Below are 15,584 nucleotides of genomic sequence, written 5' to 3'. Positions count from 1 at the left end.
AACAAGTAATTTTCATCTGCTTTCACTGAGGAGGATATGAATGACAGTGTGATCAGTATGGATAATACTAATACGCAAGAGCAGTCTGAGATTAAGGAGGAGGTACTATTGGGTTCTTGAAGAGCATTGCCGCAAATATATACCCAGGATTTATCCCGTTATTGGGAGAGGCAAAAGAGGATATTGCGGGATGCCTTGACGAAGATCTTTATGGCTTCTCTAGCCACAGGTGGGGTCCTGGAGAACTGGAGGGTAGCTAATGTTCTTCCTTTATTTAAGAAGGGAAGTAGAGGGAATCCAGGGAATTATAGGCCACTGAGCCTAACCCCAGTGATCGGGCAACCATTGGAGAAGATTCTTCGCGATAGGAATTACACCCATTTAGAAAAGAATGGGTTAATTGGGGAGAGTCAGCATGGCTTTGTACATGGCTGGTCGTGTCTTACTAGGCTGAGTTTTTGAGGAGATAAGAAGGTGATCGATGAGGATAGGGTGGTGGATGTGGTCTACATAGATTGTATTAAGGATTGGATATAGTCAACCATGCTGGTGCAGAAGATTAAGATGCAAGGGATTAATAATGACATAGTTATATGGATTTTTAACTGGCTTACTGATGGAAGACCGTGCGTTGTGGTGGAAGGATGATATTCAGGCTGGATGTCTGTGACCAGTGGTTCTGTAGTGACCTGTACTGGGATCGCTGCTGTTTGTGATACGCATAAATGACCTAAATGTAGATGGGTTGCTTAGTAACTTTACAGATGACACCAAGATTGCTAAGATGGCGGACTTTGAGTAAATCTGTCAAAGTCAGAGGTTGCGGGGAGACCTGATAGAACTATATAAAATTATGAGGGGCAGAGATAGGGTAGACAGTCAGAATCCTTTTTCCGAGGATAGAAAAATCAAATGTTATAGGGCATTCCTTTAAGGTGAGAGGGGGAAAGTTTAATGGAGATGTGCGAGACATGTTTTTGTGCACAGGGTGGTGAATGCCTGGAACGCGCTCCGAGGGATGGTGGTTCAAGCTAATACATTAGTGGCTTTTAAATGACTTCAATAGGCATATGGATATGCAGGGAATGGAGGGATATCGGTTATGTGCAGATAGAAAGTGAAGATCACGGCATGATGTTCTTGGCACAGACATTGTGGGCCGAAGGGGCTGTTCTATATTTTGCTCTCTTATCTGCGATGACAATTGTGTGTTTAGGAGGTCACATTTACACCATGTGTAAATCCTTTCCACAAGCGCCATACAGTTTGTGAAGCAGAATTTAAAAAGATGTGTGATAAGTAATACCAGATATGTAATGCAGCTTTGGTGCACAGCCGGTATGAAAAATGTGGTTGGATTTAAGGTAGTAGAAGGCCATTTTTCAAAGGCCATTAAGAGGAACAATGTTCATGTCAGCAATGCATACGTTCAATAACTTAAAAAACAATTAAAATTCAATCAGTAGAACCTGTCTTCTGTAAACAAAAGATCAAATTTTGCATGGTTTAGATATTAACAAATATTCCATCTATTTGCCTTCATAGTTTTGTTTTTTTAATTGACTGGAAAGTCTGCAAGTTACTCTGGTATAAGTAGATGCAAGCTGTTTAGAAATATAGAAACATGGGAGCATGCGTAGGCTCTGCAGACTTTTGAGCTTTTACATACCTCCTCATGCCTTTTTTTCAGTTTAGAAATGGATACATTAAGTGATGCACACGGCCTTTTGTGGCAGATAATTGTATGAGTTTTTCACCTGGCTGTGCGGGAAATTTCCTCTTCTCAGTTCTAAATGTCGTATCTTGATATGTGACTCAATTCTAGTTCATCCATTCATCTTGTCAAGTACTATCAGAATTTTGTGTTTTTCCATGATCTCTGATCCTTTTCAAGGAAAATGAATGTAGGCCCAATAACCAAATCTTTCCTCTTAATGGTTGTGGCCATCATCCCAATCTAGTTAACCTTCTGTGTACTCCTGCTTTGACAAAAATATCCTCTCTTGGGTAACAAGGCCATGCCAATGCAGTTCCAGGTGTGATGTTGCGACATGATACGTCGAGTTGTACAGGCCCCTAGTGAGACCACACCTGGAGTATTGTGTGCAGTTTTGGTCTCCAAATTTGAGGAAGGACATTCTTGCTATTGAGGGAGTGCAGCGTAAGTTCACAAGGTTAATTCCCAGGATGGCGGGACTGTCAAATGCTGAGAGAATGGAGCGGCTGGGCTTGTATACTCTGGAATTTAGAAGGATGAGAGGATATCTGAAATATATAAGATTATTAAGGGTGTAGTCACACTAGAGGCAGGAAACATGTTCCCGATGTTGGGGGAGTCCAGAACCAGGGCTACAGTTTACGAATAAGGGGTAAGCCATTTAGAACGGAGATGAAGAAACACTTTTTCAGTTGTGAGTCTGTGGAATTCTCGACCTCAGAGGGCGGTGGAGGCCAGTTCTCTGAATACTTTCAAGAGAGCTATATAGGGCTCTTAAAGATAGCGGAGTCAGGGGATATGGGGAGAAGGCAGGAACGGGGTACTAATTGTGGATGATCTGCCATGATCACATTGAATGACGATGCTGGCTCGAAGGGCTGAATGGCCTACTCCTGCACCTATTGTCTGTTGTCTATACTTATACTAAACATAGACACACAAAGCTGGAGTAACTCAGCAGGACAGGCAGCATCTCTGGAGACAAGGAATGGGTGACGTTTTGGCACAAAACATCACCCATTCCTTCTCTCCAGAGATGCTGCCTGTCCTGCTGAGTTACTCCAGCTTTTTGTGTCTACGGTTTAAACCAGCATCTGCAGTTCCTTCCTACACATTCCGGCTGATACTTATACTATTTAGTTTCTTAATTGCTTGTTATACTTCCTTACGAGCCATGTGAGATTGGTGTGCGAGGCCACCCAGAACCCTTTATCCCCATTTAATGCTCTCTGTTTTGTTATCAAAGCTGTTAACCAGTTATTCGCGTTATAGAGACTTTTGCCCTGAATTTGCCTACCTACTCAACTTATCAAAATCACTTTATAGCTCAGTGCATCCATCTCACATTCCCATCCAGTTTTGTATCATGTGCAAATTTGCAAACATCAATTTCCTCAAGTTTAATAATTTGTATATTGTGAACAGCTGGGCACAGGCACTGATCACTGTAGTACTCTACTTGTTACCACCTTGAAAAATAATATTTATTCCCACTTTCCTGTCCACTACCCAGTTTTCAATCCATTATCAATTATTATGAAATATTTCAGATATGATGTCACTGAAGCCCTATATAATTGGAGTACAATATTTCTACTTTTGCAATAAAGGCCAACGTCATAATTGTTAGCTGTACTTACAAGTTGACTCTGTGATTTGGGTATACCCCGGGCACCTTGATGCCTCCAAACACAAACTTTTTTTTGTTACCATTTAAAAAATAGAAATGCAGAATATCATTTTCTATCAAAGAGGATGACAGCACATATTTCCACATTATATTCTATTTAACCTCTCCTTGACCATTTGCTATGACCACAGCACCAATTTCTGCATCACCTCAAGAATCACCATGCTGATGACGCCTGATAATGACAGTTTATTCCTACTTTTTTTATAAATAAGAGTAAATAAAATTAGCTTTATTATATATCTTTTGGAAATTCAAATGCACCATATTCACTGGTTTGCTCTCATTTATAGTGCTGGTTGCAATATCAGAAGAAAACCCACTCATTAACCTATGTGCCATTTTTCCAAGTCCATGTTACCTTGTTAAATTGTGTAAGTATTTTCCAAATAATTTCCTTAACTAATTTTGCTATTTGTCTAGCTAGCTGGTCGAAGGTTCTCTCTTTGTTTTTCTTTCATTACATTTGCCACCTTCCAAACAAAAACTCTCCAAGCATTTATGGAATTTTGGAATGCTTTTGGATGTTTTTGCTTGTGGCGCAACCATGTTAAATGCACCAAATGTAAAATGTAAGTTTATGTAGCATATAACAATTGTTTCCATATTTGAGGATCCCATAATAAAAAGCAACATTTGAGTTTAGAATGAACTAACTTGGCCTCTTTGTTTCTTGTTTGTAATTTAAAACTGCATGGTGAGATTTATGAAGAACAATATTATAATTACTGTCCTGACCAAGTCACATTGGTTTCAGTCTGTTGGAAGACGAAAAAAGGTGATTCCTGTGAAGTTTGAGATTGGAGATTTGGTCTGGGTGAAGTTCAGCAGGCGTCCTTGGTGGCCCAGTGCAGTCTGTGTTGATCCTGTACTGAAGATTCACACCAAAATGAAGGGTAGGTATTTGGATACAAGACATGAAACTTATTGTTGCTTAGCTGTGTATTAGCTTTACATGCAGTGGACAATTTTTAACTCTAGAGGACGCATTGCTTTTCTTTTCTCCATTCATTTTTTTCCTTGGTAACTATATTACAAAGTTAACCAAGATTATTTCAGAATATTTCCGTTTCTATATATATCTTTTATTTCTTTGTACTCTTTTCCGTATTTATAAAGGCCAACATTCCATTTGACCTTTTTAATCGTTATGCTTTAAACTGTACCTGTACCTCTAAATCTTCAGATTTCAAGTGCCTTGCTTCTCAGCATTTAGGAAGTGCCATATTTTGAACGTAACAAGACAGACAAATCCAAGGTTGCCATGATTGCTATATGTTGAAATGCTAGTTTTTCATTTGTTAATTTGATGCTTCTATTAAAAACTGCTTACAGATTTTCCGGCAACTGATGGTCCACCCATTCCTATAATGCGGTCAAAATTAGAGAGTTCAGTTGAAATTCCCTGAGTGGCCACAAATGGCATTGCGAGTGGCGAGCACTCCTTCCGGTCGTGTCCCTCTGTCGTGAAAGAATTAACTCTCACAATCTTCATTTCTAACTGTTACGCAAAGACCATAAGTAAACCTTTGTTTTAAAGACTCCCTTATAAGATGTTGGAAATAGCGGACAAACCCCCATCCCCAGCTCGCACTGTCACCCCGCCCATTTAACAAAAGACAATAGGTGCAGGAGTAGGCCATTCGGCCCTTCGAGCCAGCACCGTCATTCAATGTGATCATGGCTGATCATCCCCAATCAGTACCCCGTTTCTGCCTTCTCCCCATATCCCCTGACTCCGCTATCTTTAAGAGCCCTATCTAGCTCTCTCTTGAAAGTATCCAGAGAACCGGCCTCCCCCGCCCTCTGAGGCAGAGAATGCCACAGACTCACAACTCTGTTAGAAAAAGGGTTTCCTCGTCTCCATTGTAAATGGCTTACCCCTTATTCTTAAACTGTGGCCCCTGGTTCTGGACTCCCCCAACTTCGGGAACATGTTTCCTGCCTCTAGCGTGTCCAAACCCTTAATAATCTTATGTTTCAATAAGATACCCTCTCATCCTTCTAAACTCCAGGGTATACAAGCCCAGCCGCTCCATTCTCTCAGCATATGACAGTCTCGCCATCCCGGCAATTAACGTTGTTAACCTCCGCTGCCCTCCCTCAATCCCCGTGATCCCGTTATACTTCCCCTTTTCTCAACGACATCATTTAGATAGTATCTGCCTTCCTGTTTTTGCTACCAAAGTGGATATCTTCACATTTATCCACATTAAACTGCACCGCCATGCATCTGCCCACTCACCCAACCTGTCCAAGTCACCCTGCATTCTCATAGCATCCTCCTCACAATTCACTGCCACCCAGCTTTGTGTCATCAACACCCGAGTTTCCGATGCCACTCCCGACTCGCAAGGTGCACCAGTGAGCTCTTCTTCACCCACTGAAAGGACACAGTGCTGGTTTAATTCAGTGAGTCAGGCTCTCTGGAGAACTTGAATGGGAGACCTTGGGACTCTTCCTCAGACTGATGCAGTTTGCTGAGTTACTCCAGCACTTTGTATTTCAGTGTGCTCCCTCGGTCACTGTTCCCTCTCCTGTTGTCGCTTTCAACCTGGAGTATGTTGCTGACTGCGGGGGAGAAGGAGAAGGAGGAGGAGAAGGTGGTGGTGTGGTGGGGTGGGGGGGGGGGGGGGGAGGAGGAGAGGAGGAGAGGGGCGACCCAAACGTCGTAAGCTGGGGCTCCCCCCTCGGGATGCACCACAGCTTGGTTTAACAACAGGTGTGTGCAAGGCCACAAGAAATTGCAAAATTGTGGATCTAGATCTATCTATCACACAAAGGAACCTCTCCTCCCAACCCCCAACATCAACTCCATCTACACTTAAAGCTGCCCAGGGAGGTAGCCAACATAATCTAGGACCATTTACACCCTGGTCATCCCCTCTACTCCACTCTCCCATCAAGCAGAAGATACAGATCATACTCCATATTTGCCATTAACTGTACTCGTGGTGCCACTTTCAGGGAGCTATTGACTTGGACCCCAAGATGCATCTGTACATCAAAGCTGTTCAGTGTCTTGACATTAACTGTATAATTTCCTTGCATTCGACCTCCCTAAGTGCATCACCTCACGGTTGCTCTTTTTGTTTTGAACTCTGTAGAATTTGCATTGCTTAAAAGATCTTTCTTTTATCGTTGATCATAATATAGGTAAAGATGACATGATCTGCCTTCCAAACATATTGAATATCCTACAATTGATATTATACTACCCATCATCCTACTACCACATGCCATGACATATCATTTAGTCATAGGTTTCAATCAATTGGTCATATGGAGATGGTATCCAGTTCTTGTCCAAGCCACAGACAGTCCCGCCTTGCAGATATATATCCATCTATTCATTGTTGCTGCATTGAGATCTCTGCTTCTGTGTACCACTGTGAATATTTCATGACAGCAATAATTGAAGAACTTGGATCTCCACTATCCATGGTGGATTACAGTTGGTTAATATCTAGTCGCCTTTTTAATATTTGCACTCCATGAATGTTTTTTCTATTGTGGAGGGTACTACAAGATGGGAAATTCTTTTCTAAGTTTTGGATAAAAATTACTTTATTGTACAGATTAGCAAAGGGTGTGAAAATTAAAATCAGGTGCTTTTCATTTGAGAAAAATTATAAAATTTGATCATTTGTACATATCAAAGCTGTTTTATTGATTACTTTGTTCATAGAATTAGATGATGTCAAATTTTGCAATACTTTAAAATTAGCCTCATAAGGCTGTTTATAGAATGCCATTCTGATAATTTTCATACAGATTACATTTGTTCCTTATTGTTTTATTTTCTTTAATTAGATCCAAGCAGAAGGCCTTGTCGACAATATCATGTTCAGTTTTTGGGCATCTTTATTGAGCATGCATGGGTTGCTTCAGCAGTGGTTGAACCATTTGAAGGAAGAGATCAGTATGAACTGCTGGTGCAAAGGAATGCCAAAAATGCAGAAAGTGATGCACAGAGAAATAAGGTACTGTATATACCTTCAAAATTTGGTGAAGCAAAACTTTATTAAATGAAAGCACTCAATAAACTGAAATTTAAGTTTAATCAAAGTAATGTTGGTAAACTAATCATTTTACAATTGTTATAAAGTACAGTACATTCAGAAAGTATTCAGACCACTTCACTTTTTCCACATTTTGTTACGATGGAGCCTTATTCTAAAATGGATTAAATTCATTTTTTTAACATCTATCTACACACAATACCCCTGAATAAAAGTGAAAACAGGTGTTTAGAAATGTTTGCAAAGTAATTAAAAAGAAATAACTAAAATATCACATTTACATAAGTATTCAGACCTTTTTTAAGGGCCTGTCCCACTTAGGCGACTTCTTTGGTGAGTTTAGGAGACTGTTGAATCGCCGAAAAGTGAATGTATCAAACGCATCCTACGACTATGTAGAAGACCTCCTATGACTATGTAGAAGCTACGATTATCTACGACTTAATCACGTGCTGCTGTTTACATACTTTTTTTTTTTTTTTGCAATGAGTCAATGAAAATGACTGGTCAGCAAAGGCGATTAACTAAAGGGCCTGTCCCACTTACGTGAGTTTTCAGCAACTGTCTTCGACCTTCAAGCTCGAGGGCACTCGCCTGAAAAACCTCAAGGTGGATCAACCGTCGGCGATGAAACCGCAAGCTGGATCGACCGTCCACACACACCCACACTGCACCCACACCCACGCCACACATACACGCACGCCACACACACGCACACAGCAAAGGCGGGGGCCAGGGAAAGCGGGGGAGCGCTGTCTGAAATTCACACCCGCGATGAACAGGAAGGTAAAAGACGGCTGGTAAGTCCTTTAGAGAGCGGGGGGGGGGGGGGGGGGGGGGAGGGGGAGAAGGAGTGTAAACACTTTTAAGAAGCCAGGCAACTTTTAATAAAGTTTTGCGGGCATTTAACATTACCGATTGGTTTTCCTTGGTTCTGAAAACTCCAATGAGCCAATTAAAATGCCCGGTCAGCAAAGGAGATTGCCTACGGCTACCTCGACTGCCTATAACTACATGGCGGCCCCACTACCACTGCACTACGAGTTCAAAAGAGCCATGCCAAGCATGCTGAAAATTTTTCCTCGACCAAACTGAGGCCGCAAGTTTGCAGGACCTTCTCTCGAGCATGAAGGAGAGTTACAGTGACCTCCTAGGACCACGTGTCGACCATGGTGCGAGTTTGTGGCGAGCGCAAACTCTTCTAAACTCGCAAATTATGTTGCCATAGTGGGACAGGCCCTTAAGACCACCTACGACCCCGCTACGACTGTACCTACGACTACAAAAGTATTGATTTTCTCCGTGGCGACCAATTCTGGTCGCAGAAAAATTTTCACCATGTTGAAAAAATGTTGCCGACCATCCTGAGGCCGCGACTAGTTCCCAGAATGCGGGAACTCCTCCCGACCATGAAGGAGACCACCTACGACCATGTGGCGAGCGCAGTCTCCTAAACCCGCCTAAGAGGTCGCCTAAGTTGGGACAGGCCCTTTACTCCGTACTTTGTTGAGGCACCTTTGGCAGCGATTACAGCCTCAAGTCTTCTTGGGTATGATGCTACAAGCTTGGCACACCTGTATTTGGTTAATTTCTCCCATTCTTCTCTGCAGATCCTCTCAATCTCTGTCAGATTGGATGGGGAGGGTCAATGCACAGCTATTTTCAAGTCCCTCCAGAGATGTTTGATCAGGTTCAAGTCCGGGCTCTGGCTGGGCCACGCAAGGACATTCACAGACTTGTCATGAAGCCACTCCTGTGTTGTCTTGGCTGTGTGCTTCAGGTCGTTGTCCTGTTGGAAGGTGAACCTCCGCCCCAGTCTGAGGTCCAGAACTCTCTGGTTTTCATCAAGGATCTCTCTACTTTGCACCGTTCATCTTTCCCTGGATACTGACTAGTCTCCCAGTTCCTGCCGCTGAAAAACATCCTGCCATCATGATGCTGCCACCACCATGCTTAACCGTAGGTATGATATTGGCCAGGTGATGAGCGGTGCCTGGTTTCCTCCAGACGTGACGCTTGGCATTCAGGCCAAAGAGTTCAATCTTGGTTTCATCAGACCAGAGAATATTGTTTCTCATGGTCTGAGAGTCCTTTAGATGCCTTTTGGCAAACTCCAAGCGGACTGTTATGTGACTTTTACTGAGGAGTGGCTTCTGTCTGGCCACTCTACCATAAAGGCCTGATTGGTAGAGTGCTGCAGATATAGTTGTCCTTCTGGAAGATTTTCCCATCTCCAGAGAGGAACTCTGGGGCTCTGTCAGAGTGACCATCGGGGTTCTTGGTCACCTCCCTGACCAAGGCCCTTCTCCCCCGATTGCTCAGTTTGGCCGGGCGGCCAGCTCTATGAAGAGTCCTGTTGCTTCCAAAGTTCTTCCATTTAAGAATGATCGAGACCACTGTGCTCTTCGAGAGCTGCAATGCTGCAGAAATTGTTTTATATCCTTCCCCAGATCTGTGTCGCGACACAATCCTGTCTCGGAGGTCTACGGACAAGTCCTTCGTCTTCATGGCTTTTTTTTCAAACATGCATTGTCAACTGTGAGACCTTATATGGACAGGTAGTGCCTTTTCAAATCATGTCCAATCAATTTGAATTACCACTACTGGTGAACTCCAAGTTGTAGAAATATCTCAAGGATAATCAATGGAAACAGGATGAACCTAAGCTCAATTTTGAGCGTCAAAGCAAAGGGTCTGAATACTTATGTGATATTTCAGTTTTTTTTACTTTGCAAAAATTTCTAAACACCTGTTTTCGCTTCTTCATTCTGAGGTATTGTGTATAGATTGATGATAAAAAAAAATAAGAATTTAATCCATTTTAAAATAAGGCTGTAACGTAACAAAATGTGGAAAAAGTGAAGGGGTCTGAATACTTTCTGAACGCACTGTACATACCACAAAATGGTGTTGAGGTTACAGGTAATTTGTTCAGTGGTTTTAATGCAAAACTAGGCTGAAAATTGAGATTCTCAGCACAATAATTGGTAAATGCATTTATTGCCTTATGTTTACATGGACCCAAGCAATTAAAATTTGCCAGTAGTTTATTTGCACATGATTCCAGCATGTGCCTCGAGAATTGTTTTTAATTCAGATTCAGACATACTGCCCTTTTAAAAACAAAATACATATTATCTCAGCATCCATTATTAACTCGTACATATCTCAAAAGTTTACTTTAAGCATATTTATTCTTGGAGATTTTAGTGAATCAATTGTTCTTGCTTCAATATATAAAATTGCTTGATTTCTTAGTTTTTGACAATACAGTATACCCTTGATATAACATGCCTCATAACGGATTTTAATTAAAACGGACAATCGCCACTGTGTGGCAACATCCCCACCCCTCCTTGGTCCATGATAGCAAAGGTTATCTGTAATGTGGATGTTGCTGGTAAGCTTGATTGCATTTATTATCAATTTTAGTCCCAGAATTGATTGGCTTGCAAGTCCTTTTTAGAGATCTACATTAATCAAATATTTTAGATGGGTTTCAGGTGTTGTATGTGTATGTAATCCAGATCAGATAGATGTGGCAGATTCACTTTGCCAAATGTCATTTAAGAATCAGATATAAGTTCATGTCATATGTGCAGAATTAGGCCATTTTACTCATCGAGTCTACTCCACTATTCAATCATGGCTAATCGATCTTTCCCTCATCCCCATTCTTCTGCCTTCACCCCATAACCTTCAACACCCTTTCTAATAAGAACCTGCCAATCTCTGCTTAAAAAATACCTAATCATTTGGTCTCTACAGCCATCTCTGACAATGGGTTCCACAGATTCACCACCCTCTGGTTAAAGAAATTCCTCCTCATCTCCTTTCTAAAGGTACTTCCTTTTTTTCTGAGGCTGTGCCTTTTGGTCCTCTACTCTCCCACTAGTGGAAACATTCATTATAGGGTGGCATGGTGCAGTGGTAGAGTTGCTGCCTTACAGCGCTTGCAGCGCCATGGGCCCGTGTTCGATCCCGATTTCGGGTGCTGTTTGTACGTTCTCTCCGTGCCCTGTGTGGGTTTTCTCCAAGACCTTCGGTTTCCTCCCACACTCCAAAGACGTACAGGCATGTCGATAAATTGGCTTGGTACATGTAAAAAAAAATGTTGCTAGTGTGTGTAGGACAGTGTTAAAACGCGGGGATTGCTGGTCGGCGAGGACCTGGTGGTTCGAAGGGCCTGTTTCGGCACTGTATCTCCAAACTAAACTAGTCCTCTCCACATCCATTCTATCCAGGCCTTTCACTGTTCAGTAAGTTTCAAGGAGATTCCCCCCTCAGCTGTCTAAACTCAAGTTCAAGTGAGTTTATTGTCATGTGTCCCTGTATAGGACAATGAAATTCTTGCTTTGCTTAAGCACACAGAAAATAGTAGGCATTTACTACAAAACAGATAAATGTGTCCATGTACCATGATATAAATATATACACACATGAATAAATAAACTGGTAAAGTGCAAATAACAGAAAGTGGTTATTAATAATCAGAGTTTTGTCCGAGCCAGGTTTAATAGCCTGATGGCTGTGGGGAAGTAGCTATTCCTGAACCTGGTTGTTGCAGTCTTCAGGCTCCTGTACCTTCTACCTGAAGGTAGCAGGGAGATGAGTGTGTGGCCAGGATGGTGTGGGTCTTTGATGATACTGCCAGCCTTTTTGAGGCAGCGACTACGATAAATCCCCTCGATGGAAGGAAGGTCAGAGCCGATGATGGACTGGGCAGTGTTTACTACTTTTTGTAGTCTTTTCCTCTCCAGGGCGCTCAAATTGCCAAACCAAGCCACGATGCAACCGGTCAGTATGCTCTCGACTGTGCACCTGTAGAAGTTAGAGAGAGTCTTCCTTGACAATCCGACTCTCCGTAATCTTCTCAGGAAGTAGAGGCGCTGATGAGCTTCTTTTTTGATAATAACTCCATAATATTTTGATAATAACTCCAGTGATTATAGGCCCAGGGCTGTCAAACACTCATCATACATTAACCTAATCATCCCTGGGATCATTCACGTAAACCTCCTCTGGACCCTCTCCAACGGCAGCACATCCCTCCTCAGATAAGGGACCCAAAAGTGCTCACAATGCGGTCTAACCAGAGCCTCAGCATTATATCCGTGCTTTTATATTCTAGTCTTCTCGAAATTAATGCTAACATTGCATTTAATATGTTTCATGATTATTCAGACAATGTTTTTTTAGTTCTGCATTTTTTATTATATAAAATGAATGATTCGTTTAAATATTGTAGTTGCTATATTGGAATTCACAGCTCAAGTGACTTGATCAATTGTCCAGGTCCCCGGATGCTTGTCCAGAAACTTGAAGCTTTTATGCCCTTCATGTGCAAATCAGTATAAATTGGCAACACTTCCTCTGAGATAACCATCAGCACAAGTGCACCTCAGGGCCCTGTGCTCAGTCCCCGGCTCTACTCACTATACCCATGATTGTATAGCCATCCATGGTTCCAACACAGTTTTTAAATTGGCTGACAATACCACCGTTGTTGAACAAGTAATGGATAATGAGTCAAGAGTATAGGAGTGAGATTGAAAATATGATTGAATGGTAACAGACCTTGCTTGCAACATCAGCAAGACCAAGAAGCTGATTGTTGACTTTACAAGGGGAAAGACAAGTTTCTACAAACCTGTCTACATCGACGGGCTGGCATTAGCGTCGACAACTTCAGGTTCCTGGGCATGCATATCTCTGAAGATCTGTCCTTGACTGCTGCAATCAGAAAAAAAGTTCATCAATGCCTCTACTTCCTTGGAAGATTGAGGAGATTTGGTTGATGAGTACTCTGTTGAACTTCAGCAGGTGTATAGTAGAGAGCATATTGATTGGTTGCATCATAGCCTGGTTTAACAACTCAAATCCTAGAAATAAGATTACAGAGAATAGTCTGGTCTTTTGCAGGTACCCACCTCAAAAAGGCAACACATATCATTAAAGACCCACACCACCATGGCCCCACTCTTATTTCACTCCAATCATTGTGAAGATGATATAGCAGTCTCAAAACCATGACCACCAGCTGGTTCAAGAATAGCTCCTGCCCAACAGTCATCGGGTACTTGAATGGGTTTTGTTTTGCACTTGTATTACAGTTATTAATTTACTGTTTTTGTTATATTATCTAATGTGTATCGTATTTACATGTCTGTTGTGCTACTGCAAGTAAGAATCTCATTGCTCCGTTGTCAGTACATTGTCAATTAATCGCCCATGACTCTTGAAATACTCTATCCTTAATTAATTCTGATGTGTGCCGCATTGAATAAATACCCCCATTTAATCATTTAATTTAGATATCTATTAAACTACATGCTCGATGGGAAGCTGGTGTTAATCAGGCAGAAGAAGCATTTTCAATGTCTCCCGAGGACAGAATATCCAAATATTGTCGAATTGGTGAATCAAGCTTACTGCAGACTGCTGCAAATGAAACTTTTGATGCTCAATACAATTCAAAGTCCAAGGTGCTACATACTTCAGCTGTCTCTAGCAGTCAATCCAAAGGATCTGAAAACTGTTTCCCTTCATGTACAAATAGGGAAAGCAAGAGGATTAACAACTCAACTACCGGGTGTCCTTCTGACTGTAAAACCAGAAAAGGAATGAGAAACAAGTTCTTAAAACCCAAAGTTCTTATCAAAGAATCTGCTTTGTGCATAAAGAATACAAGGAATGATACCCCAGAGAACTCTGCGACCTTTTTAAACGGCTTTGTCGAGCAATCAACTGAGATGGTTTCGGGCACAACTCCAAAATCCAACTGTATTGTTGAAAGTTCTTCAACCCATAATAATATCATAAGTACATCAGAGATTGTTTCAGCTGCAACTGCAGTATTAAACTGGTCAGATGAAGGAATTCATAAAGAATCATTTAATGTTGGAAATGGTACCACTTCAATTGAACACAAGACAAAAACTAATTCTGAACATTATGGTGTCAGTAATGGGACTGGAGCTCAGTTTGAAGTCACCTGCCAGAATACACAGGTTTGTGGAATATTTAACTTTTAAACATTTGAACAGTATTAATTAAGTAACTGTCATTACATTCATTTTAGAATCATACAATTTAATGCATTTCACTTTGAGCATTTATTTTAAATGTAACATATTTATATCTAGGAATATTTGTTTCTTCTGTTGAATTTACAGAAAATGTTGGAAATTCCCAGTGAGGCAACATTTAGTTTAGAGATACAGTGAGGAAACAGGCCCTTCAGCCCACTGAATCCGTGCCAACCAGCGATCCCCATACACTAGCACTATCCTGCCTATTAGGGACAATTTACCAAAGCCAATTAGCCTACAAACCTGTACGTCTCCAGTGGGAGGAAACTGGAGCACCCGGGGAAAACCCACGCGGTCACGGGGAGAACGTTCAAACTTCGTACAGACAGCACCTGTAGTCAAGATTGAACCCGGGCCTCTGGCGCTGTAAGGCAGCAACTCTACTGCTGCGCCACCCTGCTGCCCTTTTGCGCAGAGAAGGACAATGTTAACTTTTTATGCTAATGAACTTTTCATCAGCCTGTGTATAGTGAAGTCTGGCCAGTGCATTTCTCACCTTGCTATCTTATTTAGTTGATTTCTTTGAATTGTTTATCTTCACATTGACAAGTGTATCGCTAGTCCCAGATTTTTTTTTCTGGCTTTGCTAAATACACTCCTTCAATTAAATGCTGATGTTCTGATGTCTTCAGCAAGTTCATAATGTTTATAAGATATTAATCCTGAAGAAAGAGGAATTGACAAGGAATATAGCCAACTGCAGTTATCAAAGGAGGTAAAGGAAAATATTAAATCAAAAATTAGATCATGCAAAATGATCAAACCTGTTGGTGGATCAGAAAATTGAATTTTTCAAGAGTGTCACAAAAGATTAGAATGCTCTTAAGGAAAAAAATTGAGAGAAACACTGTCAAGTAATAGCCAAACAAAACACAAGAGGTTTTAACAATGTACCAAAAGGAAGAGTAGCTGAGGCAAGTGGCGCTCATGGACGTTGAGAGTGGGGAACTAATAACATGGTTGATGGCTGATAATCAAACCATTAATTTGCATCTCTCCATATTGGAGGCTACTGCAAATATCTTAAAGTTAATATGTATTAATTTCCAGTGGCATGGAAGAAT

At 41.5% G+C, this 15,584-nt stretch overlaps 1 protein-coding gene across 1 annotated transcript in view; it reads left to right on the top strand.

Moving 5' to 3' along the window:
• LOC116978386 (histone-lysine N-methyltransferase NSD2-like) overlaps positions 1-15,584 on the top strand; it is a 115,334-nt gene that overhangs the window by 23,445 nt on the left and 76,305 nt on the right. The window contains exons 3-6 of the mRNA XM_033029504.1: positions 3,701-3,781; positions 4,165-4,303; positions 7,221-7,390; positions 13,744-14,439. Coding sequence (XP_032885395.1) covers positions 3,701-3,781; positions 4,165-4,303; positions 7,221-7,390; positions 13,744-14,439 — 1,086 coding nt within the window. The remainder of the gene's footprint in view (positions 1-3,700; positions 3,782-4,164; positions 4,304-7,220; positions 7,391-13,743; positions 14,440-15,584) is intronic.

The sequence above is a fragment of the Amblyraja radiata genome, chromosome 11, assembly GCF_010909765.2.
Source record: "Amblyraja radiata isolate CabotCenter1 chromosome 11, sAmbRad1.1.pri, whole genome shotgun sequence".
Classification (NCBI taxonomy): domain Eukaryota; kingdom Metazoa; phylum Chordata; class Chondrichthyes; order Rajiformes; family Rajidae; genus Amblyraja; species Amblyraja radiata.
Note: the sequence above shows the minus strand (reverse complement) of the source record. Positions and strands in the feature narration are given on the sequence as shown.